This window comes from Xenopus tropicalis, chromosome 1, assembly GCF_000004195.4.
Source record: "Xenopus tropicalis strain Nigerian chromosome 1, UCB_Xtro_10.0, whole genome shotgun sequence".
NCBI lineage: Eukaryota > Metazoa > Chordata > Amphibia > Anura > Pipidae > Xenopus > Xenopus tropicalis.
Window position 1 is genome coordinate 180823418 of NC_030677.2, and position 27034 is coordinate 180850451.

The 27034-nt window shown below is 39.8% G+C and overlaps 1 protein-coding gene and 1 long non-coding RNA gene across 2 annotated transcripts in view; one reads left to right on the forward strand and one right to left on the reverse strand.

Moving 5' to 3' along the window:
• Window positions 1-27034, forward strand: part of hapln1 (hyaluronan and proteoglycan link protein 1) — a 78077-nt gene that overhangs the window by 11218 nt on the left and 39825 nt on the right. Inside the window, exon 2 of the mRNA XM_002933930.5 lies at window positions 18892-19015. Within this exon, the coding sequence (XP_002933976.2) occupies window positions 18919-19015 (97 nt within the window). The 5' untranslated portion in view covers window positions 18892-18918. The remainder of the gene's footprint in view (window positions 1-18891; window positions 19016-27034) is intronic.
• LOC116407681 lies at window positions 1459-18906 on the reverse strand. Its single transcript, XR_004220497.1, has 3 exons — window positions 18744-18906; window positions 18234-18317; window positions 1459-2038 (listed from the first exon to the last, which is right to left on the reverse strand). It is a non-coding gene; the product is annotated as an uncharacterized LOC116407681 (long non-coding RNA).

Sequence of the window (27034 nt, forward strand, 5' to 3'; positions counted from 1 at the left end):
TTCTGTGTCCGTCTTTAGAGACGCATTGCTGTCGATTCAATTCCTGCACAAACATTAGATAGAAACCTGATTAGTTTAGCCTCAGGAACACATACTGTACATGAAGCTCACTTGCTGTGCCTTTTGTGCAAACCTATGTTTTCAACTAGCGTTTAATTACCACAAAGCAGCACAATTTAGAAGACAATCAATTACATGGAATAGAAATTCCAAAGGCATAATTGCATTGTGAGAGAGTATCATTCCTTCTCATGACAGCCTTAGTTATGTTAAGACATTTCCACTGAAAAGAGTTACAGCAGAGCAGTAATTGGTTTTTAACATGATGCATGGCGAGGTTTTCATTAATTAGCAAAATGAAGGAGATGTTGGAAGCATAAGGTCGCCTCACCCTGAAGAATAAAACCTTTTGACTTTACTGTGCCTTAAAGTTTCGGGAGTGTATTCCGTCCTTCAGATGTGTAACACTGCTTTTCTATGTTTTCCCAGTTAACGCTAAAGGTCCTTGACAATCTATTTCTGTTAAATTCTGAAAAGTGAGTTTACAGTAATTGTATGTAAGAAGCCATTTGAGTTAGACAGTAATTCATTCTGAAGGTCATTCCAGTATGAAAGAAGCCTTCTTAGTTCATTCGGCTCTGTCTCCCGTGGGCATCCTACGGCAGGCATCGGGCCCTGTGTGCTTTCATAATCTTCGGCATTCCACATACGTTATGCTTTCATTTCGTGGGGCCACAGTCATTTTACTCTTGTTTTCATACTGTAACATCACAACGAATGCAGCACAAACGTGCTCTGTCATCAGTCGCCACCTTGTGTATTCATGAAGCAGCATGTTTAACATAGAGTTATGTTCCAGGAAGTTCATAAAAGAGCCCTTTTTAACTCATCTGCCTCATTTTGTTAATACAAAATACTGCAAGTGGCTTTTTTTCTGCACATTTTCTCAGGAAATGTTGCACCAATGGACATACTGGGAATCTCTTAGGGCTCTGGCACACAGGGAGATTAGTCGCCTGCGACAAATCTCCCTGTTCGCGGGCGACTAATCTCTCCGATTTGCCGAAATCGCGCCGCCGCGTGTGCCATCCCACCGGCGACTTACATTTTTTGCGCGGGCGACTAATCTCCCCGTGTGCCAGAGCCCTTATGTTGCTTTTAGTTAGAGAGAAAGGGAATCGCTGTTAATTTGGCACAGGGTGGTGACTGGCGCTAATAAAGATAGGTGTATTGTGGGTAAATGTCATGCCATTGTCTGTTGTGGGTTGGGGTGCGTTTGATCACTTTGATATTTGTTATGTGAACAGATGCAGCGACCCAGTATATGATAACCATCTGAATTACTTGGCTACAAAGAAACATGTAATAGGGTGGGATTATTTTAGGAGTCATCTTTATTTATCAAGAGATACAAAGGTACTAAGTGCAATTTTGTTGCAATAAGCACAACTGAAAACCTAAAACAAAAATAATTTATTTTTTTGAGAGATGCACATAGGATACAATGCTCATGGGCCCATGGGCGTTAACCTACAGCCACCAATTGTCTTTTATCAGTCAGCTGCAGGTAGAACTATAAATGCACCAGTTTGATTGGTTGCCATTGGTTACTGCCTGTAGGCAAATTTGCCCATCGCTGGTTAATAAACCAACCTGTATATTTCCCAGTTTGCTCAATATCTTATGCTCCCTCTGTATGGGCTTCATTCACCTGTGTACACCCAACAGAGACCTCGTCAGGTCCATTTGTGTATTTTATATTTCATACAATTTAATATGTTACTTAAATTAAAAAGTTCCAAGTATTAAGCTGGATAATAAAGGAGCTTGTCTGGAGTAATATATAGAGACAAACAAAATGGAATATATTGGTTTCATCATGCAGTAATTCCTTTGAACACATATTTTTGGTCTATGGTGTTCTTGAAAGTCTTGATGGTCTTGGTGTATGTTTTATGGAAGCTGTGACTCAGGATGTGTTGATGGTTCAATGATGGTCTGGGTACCAGTTTGAACAATACTGTATCTCAGCTGCTTCCTGTTGAAACAAGAAACACAAGACATGTACTATATGAAAAGTCACTGAAAACATAAGGCTTGTTTGTACAAGAGGCCCAGCCATAGGGAATAAGGCATATAAGCGTTTAGCCTATCTCTATCACATTGTGCATTGTACATTGTGCATTAGTCTCATTTCCATTAAATACAAGGATTAATGCTAATGCCTCCCCTGCCTGAGGCTAGCACTGAAATGAGTTCCTTACTGTAAATCATTGGACACTTATCTAAGCCACCAGAATGTTGGTTTTAAGAGAACTTTAAACTGACAGAAAAAAAACATGATCAAGATTTACAGAAAAAATACACCGTGAAATATCAAAATGGGATTGCCAATAAAAAAAGAATGATCAAGATTTTGCTGGGATCTGTGTGAATTGCGGCAAAATTGGTGTCCAAATTTCCCGTAAATAATTAGGCACTAGTTCACATATAATATTATGGTCTTTAGCCTTTAGGACAGATACCTATTATCTCTCTCTAGTAACAAATTGTACTGACATCATGTTATAAAGAGTATCTAGCAAATGTGTCTGGATACCTGCCTTCTGAAATAATGGATATTAATATGACCTCTCTGTGTTGATATAATAGCCCTCTACTTTTTTGGATTTCAATTTATCCTGCAGGTTTTCAGTTGGGTTGAGGTCTGGGCACTGTGCAGGTCAGTCACATTTTTTACCTCCCACCTAATATTTTGTGTGTACCAGTGTCATAGGTTTTGTACATAGAACCTATTGCTGTTTCCTGAAGAGTAAATAAGCATTGTCCCCAAATCTCACCCTAATTTGCTTTCAGGCTAAGCCCAGCTACTGCTCTGGGTCCAACCCACAGTTTGGGTCTTTAATTAGTCTCTAATGTAGCCAGATTCCTAACAAGATACTTTGTTTAATTTACCCTGCTTGGGAAAGCTAACTCTACTGCAGATCAGAGCCATTTTAAGAAATGGGCAAAAGGGGCATTTCCACCAGGATAGGGAACCCACTTTCACACCTTTTATTGGGATAACTTTTGACAGAAGCATCACAGAGATGGCAGACCCCTCATTTTAATCTACAGGGAGAGCTTTACAGTTTGGTTATATTGTTCTTTTACTTTTTTTGCCTTTTTTAATTGATTTGCTCCCAGGGCCATTGGTTCAGGGTGGCATGCCTGGGCATCATGTCTGCTTCAGTAAGCGCAGACCTTTTCTTCATTGCCTGCCTTGCTATATTGAACTTAACGTGCCTGAGAGTTATTCTATCACAAATTTCTTGGGGCAGTGGGGTCCCACCAATAAAATTTTGCCCAGGGTCCTCTGGTACCTTTAAGTACCAGAGGGTACTTCCTTCTTCAGAATGGTAGGTAACAAGGGTAACTGAATAGAATACTGTTGTATGTAAGTTAAAAATAAAGTAACTTCCATTGCAGAACTATTCCTGCATAAAGTACAACTCAGCTCAATTGATTGTATAATAATATAAGTACCGCTGATATTACAGCATTGCAAAGGCATACTCTATCCAGCATTAAACAGCTTATTCTAGAACAGAAAATACATTAATGTTTTACCATACAGTACAAAGTAGCCAAAATACAAAAAAAAAATGAAAGGCAATTTAAAAGAAATAAGTGAGAAGGTGAGGATAATTTTGCAGCATAAAAATAAGATGCTGTCAGAGCCAGGCCTGACCATAAAACCTTGGCTGTAACATTCAGAAAATATTTCTGACAATAAAATAGAAACACAGAGACAACTTAGAGGATAATGTAGTTTGATTCCTATTACAATCATAATTGCTATAAAGAAGAGCCATAGGCTGGTTGTAAGGCAAGGTTTACAAGCATTTATAAAAAGCACAATACTTTATTTTATTTGAAAAACTGAAGGGAAAATATTTAATATATGAAGTATATGACACTAAGCTGTGACACTGGCATTCAATGGCTGGAGGGTATTGTATCCCAGGCTGAACATTATCATGAAATCAAAGCCATCAGGGATTCTGTGACCATTTAAACATAGAAACTAAAAGCTGTGTCTCTTTATGCAGGATGTAAGACTCTTTATGTATGCTATTCCTTATACACGTTTGGGATCCATAGCTTGCTGTATAAGGGGTTTTATTGGAATTCAGAGAACAGTGCTATTATTTGTTATTGCAGACACTGATCAGTTGATGCCAGTATTCATAATGGTGGAGAAAGTTAAAATGATAGAGAGCTCTGCATTCTTTCCATAAAAATGTAGCTTTGAAAAAGGAACTAAAGTGTTTTGAAAGCTTGCTATCATCTTAATTAGCCAACAAGGCTATCACCTTTACACCACTGCACGCGTTTTAGATTGTAAGCTCTTTTGGACAGGGCCCTTTTACCTCTTGTATCAGTTATTGGTACTTTACATTTGCAGTACACATGCAGGGGTTAAGCCACAGGGTCGGACTGGGCCCCTGCCCTAGTGGGCTCCGGCGGCCAGAGCTGACCCTTGCTGACAAGGCCGGAACTAGGGGTAGGCAGAAGAGGCAGCTGCCTAGGGTGCAAACACTGGGGGGCGCCAGGCAGGAACCTCTCCTGCCTACCCCTAGCTCCTTTTTCATTGCCCCCGCCACTTGTCAATACGCGGTGGGGGCAATGAACTATCACGTAGCCACCGCCCCCCCCCCCTCCCCCGGAACTGCGCATGCGCGCTGAAACGCGAGGGGGGGGCGGAAGGTGCAGGGGCGAGGTGGCCGACCCGGTTGCCTAGGGCGCCCGGTCGGCTTAGCCCACCCCTGCTTGCTGACACTCCCGACCGTTCCTCCCCCGACACGTTAAATTTACGCACGCTCAGAGGAGGACGTCGGGTGGGGGACTCTGCGGGGGGTTAGGGGGGCCCCTGCAGGGGGGGTTTAGGGGACACAGCTGGTGGGGGCACCTGCAGGGCCCCTGGGGCAGGAGCCCCGGTGGGCCCTGCACCCCCAGTCCAACCCTATTAAGCCATATAGGTGGGTGGGTGGCCAGGGATTAAGAATTCCAGCAATGAGGATGCTTAAGGCTCAAATTTTACAGAAGACCTTTGGGACTTGTGTAAACCACTAGAAAATAACGTTTCATGCCCATTTGCTGAGAAGTTTTAACACTTGGATATCTCAGCTGCAGTTTTTAATGTTCTCTTACTTTTTAAATACCTTTGTAATGGAGGCAGTATGGTGAAGAGAAGGAACTTGAGATATTAAGCACGGCAAAGAGAATCAGGAGTTTTAACAACTAGAGAGCCTAAATTCACCAGTAAAAGCAAGTAAAGTTCACCATTAAAACTGTCACTAGATACAGCTGATGGTTAATTGGCTAGGCCAGTGTTTCCCAACCAGTGGCTCAGGGTCAACATGTTGCTCCCCACCCCCTTTGATGTTGCTTTCAGTGGCCTCAAAGTAGGTGCCCATTTTTAAATCTCTTGCTTGGAGACAAATTTTGGAAGCATAAAACACAGTTTTACTCCAAGCAGAGCCTCCTTCGGGCTAGCAGTCCACACAGGGCTACCAAATAGCCATTCACAGCACTTATTTAGCATCCTCAAGGAAATTTGTTCATGCTTGTGTGGCTCACTTTTTACATCCGAGTATGGCTCACAAGTAAAAAAAGTTTGGGGATCCCTGGGCTAGGGTAATGGACTTGTGTCCAGCCAGAAACCTTCATGTGTCTGGTGGTGACCTTAGCCAGCAAGGTGATGCTTCTAGGAACTACAGTTCAGCTGCAGTTAAATTAGGGATACACCGAAGTCAGGATTTGGTTTAGAATCCTCATAAATCCCAGAACTTTTTTAAAGGATTTCCTGGGGGCACCAATTTTTTTTAATTAGGGTTTTGATTTGGTCTAGAATTTGCCCACCTTTTTAAGTACCGATATTTAAGTGATTTTCTGCCATACTGAATATGGATTGGACCTGATATCGAAAACTACTTCTAAAGACAAGAGAAATCACCACAAATAGTACAAATGTATTTGAGAGAACGTGTGTAAACACTCTTTTGTTTTTTGTTTTTTTTATATATTACTAGCAGAGAAATCCATCTGGTAAAATCCTTACAGAATGGAGCAACCTCCATAGGTCTGAACTAGACCTAAAGACCTAAAGAGCCCTTAGTGCAGTGGTTACAGACAGTTAGTCTACTTCTTCTAGATAGAAGATCATCTTTAGTGATGAGCAAATCTGAGTGAACCAAGGAAAAATCTATGAAACACTTTTGTTGTGCGACTTTTTGTCACCCACATCTTTTTTTGTCGCCTCCATCTTTTTTTTGTCATCCGCATCGTTTCTTATGCGTCCGCACCTATTTTGACACGACTGTGCCTATTTTGACACAACCGCGCCCAATTTGACGCACCATATTTTTTCTGCGCTAATTTTCACAGCAGTTTCGCAAAACAATTCGCCAATGGTTAAATGCGGAAATTCGCTGCAAATCCATTCGTTCATCACTAATCATCTTCCCTCAAACAAAAGAAGAAAAAAAAGTTTCTTCTTAATATTTTCAATATGCTTTTTACGATAAACGAAGAATAAAATATTGTGCAATTGTTGTGTTTACATGTGTTTTACGCTATATAAATCCCTGCTAGAAAAAGAAAGGATGGTTATATTAATCAATTATGTACACTTGGTATTATCACTGATTACACAAGAGCAACAAAGGAATTGTGGTCACGGCTGTCTGTAATCATAACAAGATCACGTGCCAATCTTTAAATGAGGAATAAGGAATACGTCCTACAAATTCTAATGGTGTTGTGTGATGTTTTAAAACCCTGTCTATTCTATTTGAGATGCTTCCTTTTAAGGCTAACTCTACTAAATCTAAAGAAAACTATTTTTGTTCTCTGTTGTGGCTCTTGGAGTATTTGGACTGGCAGAGTTTACTGCCTGAATCACTATATATCTTTGTGCTGTATCTGCAATTAAAGGGACCCCATTTTCTTAAAGAGATGTTGTCATAGTAAAACGTGTTAATCTGGTTAAATATGCAATACTGTAAATTAAATAGTGCAGACTATAAAGAATACATGGACTTTACTGCAAAAGTTAAAGGCACTTTGTGTGTTTGCATGGTGGGGTGACTTTCTGTCACTTCTGTCTTTTTATATCACCTTTCTGACCAAAAGCAGCAAAAAATGGCATCAGTGAGGCATCAGTAGGAGTAGCTAGTAGATCCTACTATAGGTCACTCTAGGACTCATGGTATTTAGTCTCCAATAAGAAGAGCAAAAGGGTTTTGTACCCTTGGCAGAGTATGGACTCAAGTATACAGACAGGAGTAGAGAAATCCATCTTCCATTGGGAGGGCCTTGTAAAGGTATGGGATCCATTATCCAGAAACCCATTATCCAGAAAGATACGAATTATGGAAAGCCTGTCTCCCATAGACTCCATTTTAATCAAATAATTTAGATTTTTAAAACTGATTTCCTATTTCTTTGTACAAATAAAACTGTGCCTTGTATTTGATCCCAACTAAGATACAATTAATCCTTATTGGAAGCAAAACAATCCTATTGGGTTTAATTAATGTTTTATTGATTTTTTAGTAGACTTAAGGTATGGAGATCCAAATTACATAAAGACCCCTTATCCGGATTGCCTTTGGTCCCAAGTATTCTGGATAATGGGTCCTATACCTGTACCCTGTACAAAGATAGAACAGGTAAAAGTACAGCACCCAATATGCAAATACAGTTATGTATATGTAACCCCTTTTTGGCTATATTAGTCAAAATGTCCAGCTAGTGATAGAGCATGGGGTACACTGGACTCCTCTTTCACAGGATTGGCCCTCACTAAGGGGAAGTTTCTTTATGGAGGGTGTTGTGTAACACCTCGCACTGTGACGTGTAAGCAGCAATTAAGAAAATGGACGCCAGGAGCTCTTGATGAACTAATTAACAACTGATTTATTTGTGCATACAAACTCGATGAGGCAGGGTTTAGCAATATACTCACGGACCATGAGGTATTAGAGCAAGGCAGATTCAGTGAAATGTAAAGTAAAACAGTTCTGCACCACTGTGGGGGGTATAGAGATGTAGTTCTGTATCCTTAGATTATCAGCCTTATTGGACTGGATCCCTAATGGCCAGCGGTGGTTCAGGGATGAACACTATCCTGCAACCTGTGTCTTAACCGTGGTCCCTAAAATAAGGCAGCAGAGCTTGTAAAAGAGAACTTATCCTCTATGCTCCTAGATGGAGCCACAAACTGTTCTTACTACATTTGCTGTCTATCTCACCAGCTACACATGCTATGACAAGAGATATTCTGCCCTTGCTATTCCCTCACTCACGGGGTCTCTGTTCCCCGACTTCTCTAAGGGTACTTGTCCCTTTAGGGCCTAATACTTCTGGGCCTTGTGGATCCCAGGCTTCCTGGAGACATCCACTCTGGTCAGATACTGCAGGCCAAGAAGAAAAAACTACCCCTCTCCTAACACTATATTAAAGTGTGGTAAGGTATGGTCTAGCCTTGGGCCAATAATACGGTATATGTTAATACCAAATAGTTACATTAATTCTTGCCCAGTGACAAGGAGAAAGGAAATGTAGGGTTTAACGCCATAGGGGCACATTAACCCTACATATATATGTGTCTTTTATATGTGCACAAAAGGTTAGGATCCCTCTGGTATATGTATGCAGGAAGTCCAAGATTCCCTTAGTGCATCAGAATGTACATGATACCTGCAGTCAAGAGACTTCACATAATTATATCACTTCTCCTAAGGAAGCAATAACAATTTCCCTACATCAATACCAGTGCCTATAACATAAATATGTATAAGTAGCAATAATCATGGAATACAAAAGCACAATATGTTTATTTATTATTTGTTAAACAGCTGAAGTGTATATTTTGCCTATGACTCCTTTTTCCATGAAGCCAGGACTATAAATACCACAATATTAATCCTTAATGTGCCCTCAGCATTGTTTTTAGCTTTTCTATCAGCTTCTTTTAATGGAATTTTAAAAGGAATGATATATGAATTTTTTTCATTAAATAGCCGTGAATAGGAAAAAACTTATTACAAAGAAAGGTAGGCATCAGCAGGTTGGTTACGAGAGGGCACGTTAAAATTCCGGAATTGTTTGTTCCATCAAAATTTAAGTCACCTTTGCTCTCAAATGTCATAAAGGAGAAATGTTCAACAGAAGTGAAACTCTCCCAGGAAAAGCTCTGAACAGTATAAAAATGAAATGCTCACCGGCTGAAGTATTACATGTGTCATTCTGCAAACAAATGGAAATTGAAAAGTGGTTCTTTCTAACAAATACTATTGTCGCTAGGAAATGCATTTATTGTAGAAAAAATGGAAAATAATGAAAATGAGACTACAGATACACAAAACCTCAAAGCTTAAACACAATACAATCAACAACTTTACATCTTTGAAAATATATATATAGTCTGGTTACTGATCGCTTGAGCATTAAACTGGTTTGGATCTTTGAAGGCATTAAAACTGTGGGTAGGATAATACAATGCTTAAAAGGGGCAATATCCTCCTTTGTTTAACTTTAATTTAATGAAGAGGGACGACATTTGGTCGGAGCAGCTTTAGTTCCTCTGTTTGCTCTGTTTTTAAACAATAGGTAAGAAGTTCTTTATATTTTCAGCACAAGTTCTATTCATAGAACTCATGTTGAACAAGGAGGTATACTGCACCTATAAAGGTGGACACACAGAGCTACTAGTAACAGCTACTTTTTTATGGCTACTAAATGCCAGAAAATACCCTGCCATAGAGAATACTGAGAAATGACTCTGCTAAAACATACATATAGACAATTATCAGTAAATGATCAGAATTGTCTATTTTAGTAGCCACGACAAGTAGCTGCTACTAGTAGCTCTGTGTGTCTTCACCCTAAAGAGGTAAGAGGCTTTTTGTTGGGTAACCTATAATTGAGGAGCAATGAGATAATTTGTATCTTTTCCTTACCTCCTATCAGATCCTATCCTTTGGGCTAATGGTACTGGCCACCTCTTAGGTGGCTTGCCAATAGTGATGAGTGAATTTTTTTGCCAGGCATGGATTCGCAGCGAATTTCTGCATTTGGCCTTAACTGAAAATTCACCAAGAAAAATTCATTGCATGTCAAAAAAAAGGTTCATCGTGTTTCATCGATTTTTTGCTGTTTCACAAATTTTGCCGTTGTTTCGCGAAGTGAAAGGGGACATATTCACTCATCACTACTTACCAATCTTTTCATGATTATGGTATCTTGGATACCATAAAGATTTTCAATGTATTCTCAACACAAGAAACCTAATTCAATGTATCTTAGGGTTGCCCCCATGTTTCTATGTAGAGGTTTGATTAACCCCTAATATAAGGATTCAGGGATCAAATATTAATAAAAAAATCTACTAAAAAGAAGCCAGTAGAGGCCTTGGCCCACTGGCCTGCCAACGTCCAGTAGTAAAGGCCTTGTTTTCCCATGAAAGCACCTTGTAATACAGCAGTTCCTCTTTCCTCTTTCAGCAGAACAATCTTCCCAAACACTAAGCCAAAGTACCACTGGATTGGGTCTAACAGTTAGTGGAGTTTATTGCATTTGGACATCCAAAGCCCTGATCTTAATGCAGTTATGGATTGTTTGAGAATACTTGGGGCGCTGTCTGGGAACTGAGGTGTACAAGTATCTTCTGACTATCGTAAACAGCCAAAACAGTCCTGCTTGGAAAAATGTGCCAAAATAACTCCCACAGATTGTGCAAAGCTGAGGCATATTTACCCCCCACAAATGTAAAGCTACAATTTCTGCAAAAGGGGTCTCTACAAAATATGCTGTTTTAATAAGAATTTAATTCCTACAGTTTTTTCCTTTTGTCTTTTAGTGTAAGGTGTCACGTTAAAAACTAAAACTTAAATTTAATTGTCTAAATTTCGCATTCATCTCTTTGCTTTTAGTTGGCAGACATACAAATATTATGCTGAGCTAGAATTTGGCATTCAGACAACAGGTATTGATATAATAATGAAATCAATAGTAATGTACTTCTCTGCTGGGCACTCTGTAACTTTTCTTATTTACTTCCTTACTTTTAACACACTGGAGTTTATATCCTTTACACCTGTTTTTGTCCAACCTTTGTGCCTGTACATTACTTTTCCATAAAAATGTGTTATTCAGTAGCATACCATTTACTTCTATTTACTGAAAGCTTGTTGTGCTGTCTTGAGAGCTGTATGATGGAGAGTAGGATCACTTAATTCTAGGGAACTTGATCTGATAAGTGATACCTCTCTTCTTCCTTTTATTACATTCACTATTCCGGAGGACTATCATCAGAAATTAACATGACCCTGTGGGGTCCTTTACAAGTAAGTTATTTGGGGGCTTATATGAATATTTACTTTTTATTGTAGGGGCTCTGATAAAGGTATTTACTCTGCACCCCCAAAATAGTTGCCCTATATATTTGCAACATGGTGTGTTTTACAATATGTGGCAGAAGATCTGGGGGAAATCTGGGTTCTACCCTTCGATGTTTTTTAACTTCTATTCCATTCCATTTTCCTTACTCTGTAAGACTTTTTGGGCATATCTTAATTTCATATGTTCTTGAGTACAATATATATGTGGAGAGCTGCCACTCTCTACCGTCCCTGAACTGGTTGCCTATCATACACAGACATCAGTTCCAAATCCTTGTACAGGTATAGGACCCATTATCCAGAATGCTCGGGACCAAGGGTATTCCGGATAAGGGGTCTTTCTGTAATTTGGATCTCCATACCTTAAGTCTACTAAATAATCAATAAAACATTTATTAAACCCAATAGGATTGTTTTGCCTCCAAGAAGGATTAATTATATCTTAGTTGGGATCAAGTACAGGTACTGTTTTATTTCTACAGAGAAAAAGGAAATCAGTTTTAAAATTCTGAATTATTTGATTAAAATGGAGTCTATGGGAGATAGGCTCAGGGGTGGGCCAAGCCGACCGGGCGCCCTAGGCAACCCGGTCAGCCAACTCCGCCCACCTCCCCGCCCCCCCGAACGGCGCATGCGAGCCAATGCACAGGAGGAAGTGCAGGGGGGTCGGGCGGTTAGTCGGTCATTGCCTCCGCCACTAATGACAAGCGGCGGAGGCAATGACAAATTAGCACTAGGGGTAGGCAGGAGAGGCTCCTGCCTGGCGCCCCTAAATCGTTGCGCCCTAGGCAGCTGCCTCTTCTGCCTACCCCTAGTTCCGGCCCTGGACAGGCTCTCCGTAATTCGGAGCTTTCTGGATAACGGGTTTCCGGATAAGGGATCCTATACCTGTACCTACTTAACAATGTTGCATCATCTTTAGTCTGAGCATGACCTACAGTATTTCACTGTTCTTCATCCAGGACTTTTCATGTGGTATATGCATCCTTTGCCACTCTCTTCCCTGTCCTATTAGACACCCCCGAGAACCTACAGGACTTCAAATAACCACTTTAAAACTCAGCTTTTCATTCAAGCCTATACCCTCAGCAACTTGACCACCTTCCTAACCTTCTTACTCACTATCTACTGATTTTGTTTATATTTAATTATTCACATACCACTATGTTAACCAAAAGGACTTTACACCAAATAATAGTCTCCTTTTCTTTCTTATTTTAAGATCTATTGGGCAGGGCCCTCCCTCCATTGTCTTTTAACAAAATGAAATTGTAACTAAGTGCATCTATTCAGGCACTATGTCTGTGTTGTACATGTAAACTGTTATGTCTTGTACTTTAATTCCCTTACTCTGTAAAGCACTTCAAGAGGCGATGGTACTTTATAAAAAATAATAATTATAAAATAAATTGGGGTATAACAGGTTAAATATTTATAATCATATGATATTATATCTTTTCTGACAGTGTACAAGCCCCTCTCTTAATCTTCCTTATATACTTACCATGAAACCATTTTAATACCTTGAGGGCTCTGCAGTTAGGTAGTGTAGTGAATAAGATCACTGAAAGTTAGTGTAGTGCCGCTTCTTAATAGGCTTAGTGCCTGGAGATAAAAATGCATCTCCTCCGAACATACCGATTTGGATTTACTTCAGAAAGACCCATAAATAGAAGCTTACCATAAAACCTGTGACATTACAGCATTCACTTCAAGCAACTTATTTTGCCTAAAGCCACTCTTTCCCCTTAATAACAAGAAATAGCCTTTAACTAAAATGTAAACTGTAAATAACAAATCCCATGCTAAAACTCCTTCATAGACAGGAACAGTGTTCGTGTACAACCAGAGGTACCACTTCAATGTTGAGTTAAAATAGAAAGTTTAAACTAAAGTAGATTGAAGTTTGGGATATAACTCAATAGGAGTGCATGTGCTGTAAATAAATGCAGGGAAAAATTCCCATTAACCCTACAGATATTATAACTATACAAATACCAAAACCTAAGATTCCTTACTGTACACTCAAAACTTTTGGAGGAAGTTAATTTGAAATACACTTTTACATGCAAATAAAATGAATTATGGAAAGCCCGTCTCCCATAGACTCCTTTTTCTCTGTAGTAATAAAACAGTACCTTGTAATTGATCCCAACTAAGATATAAATAATCCTTATTGGAGCCGAAACAATCCTATTGGGTTTAATCAATGTTTTATTCATTTTTTAGTAGACTTAAGGTATGGAGATCTAAATTACAGAAAGACCCCTTAACCAGAATACCCTTGGTCCTGAGCATTCTGGATAACGGGTCCTTTACCTCTATTATACTTGATGGCGATCTAAACCCACAAGACATTCCAGGCTATTTGGCTCAACAGCTCTCTTTCTGAGTTAGCGTATCAGCAACCCTGTAGTTAACTGACTTTGCAGGCATGTTGTGGGTTAATCAGGAGGTGGAATAGATTTCCCTATTGGTTGAGAGAGGTAATGACTAGTTCCTGTTTTATGCTTACAATAGGTAGGAGCCCATGGCTCTTCCTTTTTGCCCACCTCTTGATGAGTGCATGCTGCTGAGGGGGCTAGAGACCCCAGTAAATATTCGTGCCCTAAAAGAATCATCCCTTAGTGGAAGAATAGGGTCCCTGTGCCACTGAAGAACTTTTATCCCGGCATCTTATATTCTACATTGCAAGGTTACAGCATATCCTACAGGAGCAACTCAGGGTCTAGAATGCACATAAAAGGTGCTTTGCTAAGGGATACCTCCTATCTTGAAAGTTTTTCTTAAAGGAACAGTAACACCAAAAAATGAAAGTGTTTAAAAGTAACTAAAATATAATGTGCTGCTGCCCTGCACTGGTAAAAGTTGTGTGTTTACTTCAGAAAGTCTACTAGAATTTATATAAGTAAGCTGCTATGTAGCCATGGAGGCAGCCATTCAAAGGAGAAAAGGCACAGGCACATAGCAGATAACAGATAAAACACTATTGTATTCTACAGAACATATCTGTTATTTGCTATGTAACCTGTGCCTTTTCTCCTTTTTTCCAGCTTGAATGGCTGCCCCCATGGCTACACAGCAGCTTATTATATAAATTATAGTAGTGTTACTGTAGCAAACATACCAGTTTTACCAGTGCAGGGCAACAATGCATTATATTTGTATTACTTTAAAGCTCTTTAATTTTTTGGTGTTACTGTTCCTTTAATTAAGAAGTTAACTTGTGGTTGCAAGAGACTTAAGCATTGGTGTGTTTTTCTAAAAGTGTAAGACTATAGTCAAATGGAGGTACTCATTGCTCCAAGTACTAGCAGCTTTACCTACAGATGTGTAATATTGGAGGCAGGGTGTTATAGAACTGTATTGCTCAGGAAAATCAATAAAATGGGATCCAGCCGCTCTGGAACTAAAAAAGAAAAGGCTTTATTAACAGAATCTTGCACAATAGTTAGTGATTTTTTGCCAGGCATGGATTCACCCTTTGGTGAATATTTTGCGAAACTGCCACAAAAATTTGTCACGACAAAAATTCTGATGAGTGAGAAAAATATGCGGTTGTGGCAAAAAAAAGTCATGGTTGTGTCAAATAAGTTGCAGTCGCATAAAAAAAACTTGTGCTAACATCAAAAATATACTTCAAGTTGCATGTGTCAAAAAACTTGTGCAGTAGCAACATTGCGCAAATTTTTCCCATTTCCCAAATTTATAGGCAAAGTGAAATGGAACAGATTCACTCATCTTTAACAATAGTCATTGAGAATTACTAGACATACCGTATTTTTCGCCCTATAAGACGCTCCGGAATATAAGACGCACCCAATTTTAAATGAGGAAAATCTAGAAAAAAAAGATTCTGAAGCAAATACTGTAGTAAAATATTTTATATCAACTGTATAAAGTTAATTGTCTCTGGGCTCGCACATAATGAGGCTTCCCCCAGGGCCCCCCCCAAGCATCCTTCAGCTTCCCCCAGGCCCCCCCCAAGTATCCTTCAGCTTCCCCCAGGCCCCCCCAAGTATCCTTCAGCTTCCCCCAGGCCCCCCCCAAGTATCCTTCAGCTTCCCCCAGGCCCCCCCAAGTATTCTTCAGCTTCCCCCAGGCCCCCCCAAGTATCCTTCAGCTTCCCCCAGGCCCCCCCCAAGTATCCTTCAGCTTCCCCCAGGCCCCCCCCAAGTATCCTTCAGCTTCCCCCAGGCCCCCCCAAGTATCCTTCAGCTTCCCCAAGGGCCCCCCCAAGTATCCTTCAGCTTCCCCCAGGCCCCCCCCAAGTATCCTTCAGCTTCCCCCAGGCCCCCCCAAGTATCCTTCAGCTTCCCCAAGGGCCCCCCCAAGTATCCTTCAGCTTCCCCCAGGCCCCCCCAAGTATCCTTCAGCTTCCCCCAGGGCCCCCCCAAGTATCCTTCAGCTTCCCCCAGGCCCCCCCCAAGTATCCTTCAGCTTCCCCCAGGGCCCCCCCAAGTATCCTTCAGCTTCCCCCTGGGCCCCCCCAAGTATCCTCCAGCTCCCCCAAGGCACCCACAGCATACTTCAGCTTCCACCCCCCCCCCCCCCCCCGGGCCCCCAAGCACCTTCCATTTCCCCCCAGCGGCCTCCGGCTCCTGGGATGTCTTCCTCTCTGTGCCGCGGCTTCCAGCGGCTTCTGTGCTTTTTTAAGGTTGCGCCCTGTGCGTGTGACGTCATTACGCACGGGCGCAACCTTATCAAAGCGAGTATGCGGCAGAGAGCCCCGGCACATAGAGGAAGGAGCATTCGCCGTATAAGACGCACAAACTTTTCCTCTTATACGGCGAAAAATACGGTAAGTGATAGAATATGTTACTCTATTATATACTTACAAATATAGCTTCAAGCATTCAGTACTTAGGGTCAGACATCAAACAGTTGATTATTTCAACTCAAAAGTGTCAATCCCAGCTTTCATGCTTCCTCTCAAGTGGAACCTAGGCGAGCTTCTCTAGGTCTGTACACATGGGGGTATATTTATCATGCTGTGTAAAAAGTGGAGTGAAGCATTACCTGTGATTTTGCTCATAGCAGCCAATCAGATGCTTTGCTTTGGTTTTCTAACTTTTTACACAGCATGATAAATATACCGCCAATTGGTCCCTACGCTGGATAGTAGTGCAAACAGAATTCTAATCCTTACTAAATTTCCTTGATGGAGCTCAGGCTGCTTATGTAGCTAGCCCTATTTCTCTCTATCACACCTAGGGGGACATATCACACCTAGAGCGCCATTGAGCCCTATGGGAGACTTTACTTGGGCCGGGTTGGAGCTGCAGAGCGCCATTGAGCCCTATGGGAGACTTTCCTTGGGCCGGGTTGGAGCTGCAGAGCGCCATTGAGCCCTATGGGAGACTTTCCTTGGGCCGGGTTGGAGCTGCAGAGCGCCATTGAGCCCTATGGGAGACTTTCCTTGGGCCAGGTTGGAGCTGCAGAGCGCCATTGAGCCCTATGGGAGACTTTCCTTGGGCCAGGTTGGAGCTGCAGAGCGCCATTGAGCCCTATGGGAGACTTTCCTTGGGCCAGGTTGGAGCTGCAGAGTGCCATTGAGCCCTATGGGAGACTTTCCTTGGGCCAGGTTGGAGCTGCTGCAGAGTGCCATTGAGTCCTATGGGAGGCTTTCCTTGGGCCAGGTTGGAGCTGCAGAGTGCCATTGAGTCCTATGGGAGACTTTCCTTGGGCCGGGTTGGAGCTGCAGAGTGCCATTGAGCCCTATGGGAGACTTTCCTTGGGCCGGGTTGGAGCTGCAGAGTGCCATTGAGTCCTATGGGAGGCTTTCCTTGGGCCAGGTTGGAGCTGCAGAGTGCCATTGATTCCTATCTGAGGCTTCCAAAATCATGCACAGAAGGATCAAAGTCAGAAAGGTTTTCCCGCTGTTTACAATCGTTCGGTACAAAAATTTCGGATCGCCAATGCGATATTATCGTGACTAATACGATTTTTTTCGTAGGCATTTTCATGATATTTGTGATCTTCAGAAATTATCATATCCAGTCCGAATTTTTCCCATTTGGGATTCGAACTCGTGATTTCATGAATGTGCCCCCTAGTGTAATGTATAACAAGGGATAGCCTATCTGTAACTAGGCATAACTGGGCCTAGGTTGCCCTTTGGTTCCCCCTGCCTGCTCAGGTGAAATCTCTCAGAAAAGTACCCAGATCATGTGCGCTTGAACTTATATACTTTAGAACAGTGACACCTTCTGGACAGTTTCTCAACTGCCAGGGCCATACTTTAACCAAAGAACAGGAACTTTGATCCTTCTACAACTAAGGACCACCTCAGCTGTCTAAGATCTAGGGGGCTGCTTGAGGGTAGGGTTACCTATTTTACCAGTCCCCTACAAAAGGATTAGTTATATGTAGTAATCAGCTTCCCCAAAGCATGCATAAATATGGCTTCTCATTGGGTATGCTTGTGCCACATGACTAGTTTTAACTGTTCGTCTGCTGTAGATCATAGAATTGACATCACTGGTCAGCTCCATAGTTTCTACATTTAGTCTAGAACTGTAAAATTCCTGCAACTCTGTCCCTCTTGCAGTGAATTGGCTGGTGTACCAAGGGTTATAGTATGAGTCCAGCCATAATCATTGTATTTATTCCTTTTCTAAGTAACAGTGGAAAAAATACTGGCAAATAATGAAAATATAAAGTTATATTCATAAAAATACTTCCTAGGAAATAGTCAAGGGAACAAGTTCATCCTTAGGAATTGTTCCTATGAACATAATTTTACAGTGATGACAGTGAGCTATAAAATCACTATTATTACCCTACCTTGTAGTAAGGATTCCTCTGCAGTACCTCTGCCTGCTGACTGCAGAGACTTTCCCTCGCACATCAAAGGAGCATGTCAGCATTCTACGTAAAAATGAATGAAAATCAATCAGGGCAACTGCAGTGGTAGTATACATAAACCACTATGCTGCCTGCATGCATGCTTGTACCCTCTGTATTATATATCAGGTTAAAATGGTAAGTAGCTTTTTAATGCAATGTAAACAATAGACTTTACCAGCTTATTTATATAGTTATCATTATATAAGTGAAACTATGCAAAACAAAACATTTTACTTTCATTTGAAACATTTGTCAGGTTCCTATCGCTATTGTTTCATGTTTATGCAGTAACCCTTTATTGCTTAGTTTGTAACCTGCAACTGCATTAACAAGTTATAATGTTGCCATGACATTTTGGATTTTGCATTGTTTTTTTGTGCATGTACCAGATTGTTAGGTTTGAATGCAATAAATGTGCAGGGAGAAGTTTACTGATGCATTATTTACCTCATGTAGTAGTTCTAGCAAACTTGGTCAGTGCAGGATAGGTTGAGAGACCACTTTACTGTAATGCCAAGTTAGGCAGCAGCAGCTGCTGCAAGGACGGAAAGCTTTCTAATGTTCTCAAGCTCCCTTCTATGTGATGCTCTTTCAGTGAAGAAGATCCCTTTGGCTTCTGAAGATGAAGAGCCTACTTTGCCTGGTGCTAATTCCTTTGTGTTGGGCTGCACACCATGGTAACTCCACTGTGTATCTTGACAGGATCATTCACATCCACGGTAAGGAGACAATACGCATATGCAGGTTCTTTTCTCTTTCCAGGTAATTTAGTAACGTACAGAAGGGGCTGTAGGCTCCCTCTTTCTCTCTAGTGTCTCATATTATGCTGCATTGACTGCCCCCCCTCTGCTTTTACTTTTTTTTGCTAAGTTTGCTCGCCTGTTCTGCAGTGCTTTGCTAATCCTAAATCGTAAACAAAAGTAGCCTTATGTTACAAATATTTAATACAAAATCCAAGCTATCAGTTGTTCTATTTACATCTAAACTCAGCACTGTATAAACTCCGGTCCATTTGCATTTCCTGGGAACGTGCTGATTTCAGTGCTGCTGCAGTGTCCTTCAGTTCACACCATACCCAGGTGCTGGGTTTTTATACAGATGAATGTACAACGGATACAGAAATCAAGTGTTTAACTGGTGCCTGGGCCCTGAAGCTGATATTGATGTTCCTTTTGCCTATTTGCGTTCCCAAAGCAGGATTTCCCCCCTGCAGTGCATTGCAGCTTTTTGAGTTTCTCCTTCTTTAGTAGAAAAGTCACAGTGAAAGGGAAAGCTGTAATGCAGCAAAGGAATAGCACAGGAATGCAGTTCGCTTTTATGCCACAGGCACTTTTACTAAAAGGCATTGCAGAATGGAGGGGAGAAAGCAAATCAAGTTTAACACTGTGTTTAATATATTCTTTCATGAGTCTTATAAGACCTGTCAGAACATCAAATACCATTGCAATGCTTGTATCACATGTGCAGATATTAAACTTTACACACTGCTAAGCTTGGCCAGCATTAAACATTGGTTTTGAAGTTAAGGCAATCAATATCAATCAGTCATGCAGTCTGACAGTTCTCTGGCTGCCCCCCACCCCAACACACGAACGTCAGATATTTGCACGTCTGGTTTTACTGAGATATAGATATTAACATATCAAATAAAAAAAATCAACTGTGTTTTATCATTGGTTAAGCCTTTGATAACAGCATAGCAGCTTCTCTAGAAAGATTTTAAAAATAGAGTAGGTTCTGCAATCCACTATAGGTTCAGGCCTTCATTAACTTCCAACACAAGAAACGGAAGGTTTATTGCTGGCAGGCTAGATTGGCAATCTGTGGAGTCTGGAGGGGCTTCTGTAAGATGCCAAAGAATGTTTTAGTCTCTGTGTACTTGAAATGCTAAGGCCTATTCTGAATCCCAGTCCAGATATTGAGATACATATCCCAGAGGGTCTTACCACTGGTTTGTGGCCTGGTTTGTTCAGTTCCTGTTCCAGTTTTGCCTTGCCTGGGTGCCTAGCTGTACGGGTATGGGACCTGTTATATATATAAAGCCCAGGATCTGGGGTTTTCCAGATAAGGGATCTTTCCGTAATTTGGATCTCCATAACTTAAGTCTGCTAAAATTCATTTAAATATTGAATAAACCCAATAGGCTTTTGCCTCCAATAAAAATTAATTATGACTTAGTTGGGATCAAGTACAAGGTTCTTTTTTATATTACAGAGAAAAGGGAAATAATTTTTAAAAAGAATTAGAATTATTTGCTTATAATGGAGTCTATGGGAGATGGCCTTTCCGTAATTCTGAACTTTCTGGATAACAGGTTTCCATATAAGGGATCCCATACCTGTACTATTTGTCATTGGCAGCCTTCCCACATATGCAGGTTTGACTTCAGACTGTAAGCTGCACTGGGGCAGGAATTTATCTATAAAGACCTGCAGAAAATGGCAGTAGTATATCTATATATAATTTATAATAAGACAAAAAAGTGTCAGCACTCACAGGATTTAAATTATTTGAAAAAAGATAAATTTTATTACAAAATATGAAAAAGGAACATTATAGACCTCAACTTTTCAGTCCCCACAGGGATTTTCGTCAGGAGGCAGAGAAAAGACAAGAAAAGATATATAGTGGTTACAGTGGTTTTCAGTACCTTAAACTGCAGACAAAAATACAATTCAGCCTGGGTTTTATAGTATTTTTGTAAACCATAACTTCACCTATAGTCAACCAATCAAAGTACCATTTACTGACCACCTATTTAAAAGCAAGAATCAAATTGGTTGTGCCTTTTATTACATATGAGGGAGTATTCTCAAGTTTGAACCAGGATACCTCCCCTAGTTTCCCACAGCTGTTGGATATCAGCTCACTATTGTTATTGTTATTATTATTAGTAGTTATGATTAGTTATTATTTTTAATTCCTCAGTTTTTGTGTATTATATGTTTGGAGGGGTCTATGGAATGCTTAGGTCCTGGGGTTTTCTAGATAAGGGGTCTTTTCATAAGGGCTCTAAGGTAAATGGCATTCCTGTATTTTAGATCTTTCTAGATAAATTAAATCTACAATAACTGTACTGTGAAGCAGTAGCCCATGGAAGATTCTGGTTCTTGGGAGTCTGGTGTCAGTACTGCAAATCCCTACCAACATAAAGCCCAGAAAATATGTGTTGCCAATGCAATATTTTCCCTTTGTTCCATAAAGAATTATAGTGTTTTGGAGCCAATTTCTAGCCACTGAACCTTGGAATTGCTCTTCTGCAGTGACTTGGCCCCACAGAACAACCACTTGTTGGTGGTCCTTCCTGCGCTGAACTTCTACTTTTGTTCTGAAATGTTCTCATAATGTAAGCACATTCCTTTTAGCAAGGACTCGTGTTTATAAAATGCTTTTAAGAGACTTATTCCAACTGTCAGGACTGGGTTCTTTGTCTCCAAATGTCCTGTGTGTTACAGTTATCGGTTTTTAAAAACTACAATAAAATGCAGGAAGATGTTCTAAGTATAGCACACTTTCCCTTAAACAACTGTCTCCACCACTTATCTAATTTACAGCCAGTGGATGTGTGCATTTCATCTGGCTATTGAAAACTGTATAAATAATGGTAATAGCAATGGAAATGGCTTTTCAACTACTTTAACATATCCACAAGGGATCCTTTTTTAATAGACTTAAGGTATGGAGATCCAAACTACAGAAAGACCCTTTATCCAAAAGATACCAGGTCCTGAATATTGTGCATCACAGATCCCATACCTGTAAATGAAAACAATTATGTAAAAAAAGTTGGACTCCTGTTCCACCCTACCATATCCATTGCTTCACCTGGGAAGAAATTCCAGCTCTCTAAAACAAAGCCATTTAGGTCCATCAAAACTTTTCCAGGTGTACTTTCTCTAATGCTAAGGCTACTGATGTGAGAATCTGTCCCGTTTCGCTTCGCTTCTGAAACTGCTGAAAAATTAGCAAAATGGTTTGAAGTCAATGGGCGACTCTTTTTACACTCAACTATTTTTTCTTATGTGCAGCAATTTTTATTAACACATACAAAAAACAAAAGATTAGTCAATGGATGTTTTTTCTAAGAGAATTTTTGGTTGTCAAAAAAATCACCAATGGCGAAATGTGGAATTTCGCTGTGAATCCATGCCTAGCAAAAAAATTGCCCATCACTAACTAAGATGTCAAGACACTTGTTTAAAAGTATATTTATTGAAAATACAGAATGCTTGCAACGGAAATACCTAAGTATATAGGTTTTGTAGGTATTGGTGAGTTGCATTCATCTTTATAACAGATAAGAACAGTATCCCTGTTCAAATGGATAGTTAACAAACTAGAAATGCTGTAGCTATAAATACAAATGCAAGTCTGTTGTTATTATTAACCATCTCCATCATTATATATATATACAGTATATATATATATATATATATATATATATATATATATATATATATATATATAAATGCATAAACCAACTTCATGATTATTTTCTATATTCAGGGGTAAAGTTGCTAGTTCTATATTCATCAGGTTTCTTTTCAACAAACACCTACATACAGTACGGCTTCACAGTGGCAGTCTGAGCCATGCTGGTAAATATTTGTGCATTAAACTGAGACATTCTGAAAACCTCTACTGCTTGTAAATCTCCAGAACTAAATTACTGTACTTTGTCATTCCCAGAAATCCTTTCTGCAGCTGCTGGAATCCCAATGCTGCCTTTCTTGCTGATTGCCCTTCTCCCATCCTTACCACCTGCTTTCCACTCACCTGCTCCCCTGCCAGCTTGCCTGCTCCTTTTGACCTGTTTGTAGATCTAATATGGCCACCACTCACCTCAGACATTGCAAGAGGGGATGAAAGGGGAGTGAGCAAGGAGGAACTTATTTAACATTGTGCAGGGATTCTAGGGAATAGATTCTTTAGATTCCCAAAAGCTGTTGAGAAATATCAACATTTAGTAAATCCCACTTCCTTTTAAACTGGTAAATTGCATAAAAGTGATATGATAAATCATAGATTAATGATTGTGGTAAAAAATTACATTGATCATTACAGAGCTCTGTATTTCCCTCAAAACTTATTTCAGTTCTGTCTTACTTTGGTCTGGTGCACTGTGGTCTGGTGCAATTTCCATTAGGCATAAAAGAAATTACCTTTGAGTGATCACGCTGGCAAAGAGATCCAATAACAGGGAAGCTTTCTACTGAAAATGAAAAGTGTACTGAATCGTTTGAATAAGCCAGAACAGAGAGATAAGTTAATGGATAGATTTACACAGGAAATTGAGCAGGATGGTAGCCTATTGCCTAACCATCCAACCCTTGGAAAGAAGGAAGGGCCCACACAGACCAGGGCCCAATGGGATTTTATTTAGTATTCTATCAAGCCAGTCTAACCCTGTGTGATTTTACAGAATGTTTAGTTTGTTCCCCTTTTACATTTTGCCAAAAGTGTTCAGTGAAGTTGAGGTTTGTTGAATGTGGATGGAAGGCCAGGCAATTTAGTCTGACTTATTCTTTCTTAGACTTCAAATAGACTTCTTTATAATGAATCAGAGAGTGCATGCCATGTCTCTGCATAGTACTTCTTCATGTTCACTGTGTACTTAAACCTATCCAAATCACCAACTCCAGGGTAGAAAAGGCCTCCCTTGCACCTGACAATTTCCATTTTTCATCACCCTGGTTGACTATTGGATTTAAGCGATGTTGCTGAAATCGACACTCCTGCTGCAACTATAAATTTCAAGTTTCATTCGCCTGTATACAAGACATGTTAGTATTGTTTGGTTTATGCTAAAGGTTTACACTTGATTAGTTGCTAAAGATTACGTTTGGAAATGACTATAGTGGCTTCAGACTTTTGATTGTATTTTTACTACCTTGGGATAGGGCTTTCTTTGTTCAACTGGCTTTAAATTCCCAATAAAAAATGTTGTTGTCTTGTAATGAAGTTAGCTTGGCATACTGGCCTTAGATGTGCTGCATACTTAGATCTGCCTGGATGAAAATGACTTGGTTTATTAAAATATCTCTAGCACCCATTATACTGCTCCATTAGAAACTGGAATCATACTTTACCACTACAACCAGATCACACATACATATTTTTATAATATAAAAACATTATTGATCTAGCAGATATCTTGTTAAAAGACCAACACAATTTACACTGTGTATTAGAAACACTGAATTTGATATATTTGTTTGCTAAAGCTAATTTATGTTTATGAATAAGGTATTCTGGTAAATTTATATTTTATACAAAAATGTAAAATGTTCTAAAACTTTTCTCATTTCAAAAGGAGGTAATGGTTTAAAATGAGTATCAACTAAGCAACAATGTATATTATTTTTGTCTTCTTCAAATAAATTATTAAACAAATGCAGTTCTTGGAACTTATTTCCAATATCTTCTCACAACAGAGAGCATGGTTTGTGTGAGTACTGTAATTGAATTTATTTATAACTCACATTGTTTAGGATTTTTTGGGTTAGCTTAAACAAATGTTAAATATAGATACATACAGAAAACTGGCAGATGAAAATCACTTGGTCTACATATTAGCTGACCTTTTCATTTACTGTAGAGGACACTGTTATAGATCTTGGTTTTCTGTCTGTTCCCAGGCAGTAGTATTGCTCCCTTTATACTTGTTACCTTGCTTTAAATGAATCTGCCTGATCCTAGGCTTTACAGTTATTCCTTTAAAGTCCTCACTCATGACATGCAGCCTAGCCTAGATGTCATACATGTGACATTTCAACAAGTGAAATCTTGTTTACAATGTAAAAGGAGGGGTTGAGACACAAGGGGGCACATTTACGAAGATCCGATTTTTTTCTGGGCTTAAAACACGATATGGTATGAATTCGGAGTAACCACAATAATTTAAGTCTAAAATGTCTTGAAAATGCTTTTATCGGTCGTACGAAAATCGCAATTGCGTCATGAAAGTCACAATATTTTTTTTCCTGAAAAGTTCATAATGCCATGAAAACCTTTCTGGCTTTGATGCCTTCCATGTCTGGCTTTGGAAGCCTTCCATAGGACTCAATGGTACTCAACAGATCAAACCTGGTGAAAAGATAGTCCCGAGGAAAGTGTAACCAAAGCGTTAACGAATTCTGAAATGTTTGTATTCTTTGCGCAAAGTGCGATTTTTTTGTGGGCGTTTAACGAAAACCAAAATTGTGGAATTTTCACAAACTTTTCGCATTGAATCGGAAATGTTCTATAAGATAGAAAAAATACGAAATTATCTCAAAATTGTTTAGTAAATGTGCCCCAAGGTGTGGACATGGGCAAGATCAGAAGTCGGCATTGAGGTGTCAGTGGTATATATTGTATACTGAAGGAATACTAGGCTAGATAAAGAGATGCTTTTCCAATGAATTGTGTTTTGAGATTGGGAAAAGATGGATGGTACCCAAAAGGGAATTCCAGAGAAGTGAGCAGGTCTAGTATAGTTTTGAATGCCAGGAGGTAATGACGGAGTTGTTGAGGAGTAGATGAGTAGGAGAGAAAAATGTTTGGTGAGTACTTGATAGGCTCATTAGCTTGAATTAGTTATTAGTTATAATTATATCCTGAAAGGTAGCAGAAGCCAGCCCCTACACTGGCATGGCAAAAGAAGAGCATTTGCTATGGTGTATAAGACTGGCAGCTGTGTTTATTATGGACTGGATTACTATAACACAAATGGTACTTTTACAAAACTTTCATCTCATAAAAAAAACAAAACATTCTAAATATAATTAATCATCAACTGTTTCTGAATTGATAAAAAGTACTCTTCAGCATCCCCCTCTCAGCATTCTGTCTCACTACATGCAGGCTTTGTATCAGAGTGTTTTTTTTTTTTTTTATTAAAGATAGCTAATACATGTTTTATGTAGAGGGGGCACAGGCCAATTACATATTTGATCTGTCAATCAAAATCTGACACCTGCATGAAGAGAGACAGACTGTTGGGAGAGGGATAGTGAACGGAAACTTGATTATTTCAGAGATGGTAAAGAATTATTTAACTCATTATATTTAGAAAGTTTATGTGAAGAAGCTTGTATTAAATTTTCTTGACAGTTCCACTTCAATCAACATTTTGCCAAACATGCCACATGCATAATATATATATAATGATACTACAAATATGAAATAGAATCTGTCTGATGGCATCAATATGGAGGATATCTTAAGGGCCAACATGATGTTGAACCATGGGTTTAAATATGACAATTTTGAGGCTGTTGCCTCAGTACACAGCCACATCTTAAGACAGCTACGCTCAACTGCAAAGGCTTAACACCCCAATAAAAAGACATATAGCTTGCAAGGATTTATTGGCAGTTGGGGCACAAATACTCATCTTTACAGAAGGCCACCTAGCCCACCGTTGATAGGAAGTATTTCTCAGCGGCCAAAGATGAAACTAGGGGAGTTGGTGTGCTACTCCATAAACATTGCCTATTTCAAGTCATAGAACACTTCTCTGATACTGAAGGCCAAATACTCCTACTGATAGGCACCTTGCTTAATATGACAATAACACTAGTTGTAATCTATGCACCAAACAAAAAACAACCAGAATTCTACAGCTCTTTAGATGCCTTTATAGGGAAATACGGTTGCAGTGAGCTCATTGTGGCTGGAGGTTTTAACTCTCTGCTGATCCAAAGTCTAGACAGGTCCAGGCTCCCAAAGTCCAACCCCATACCTAGGGCAACTAA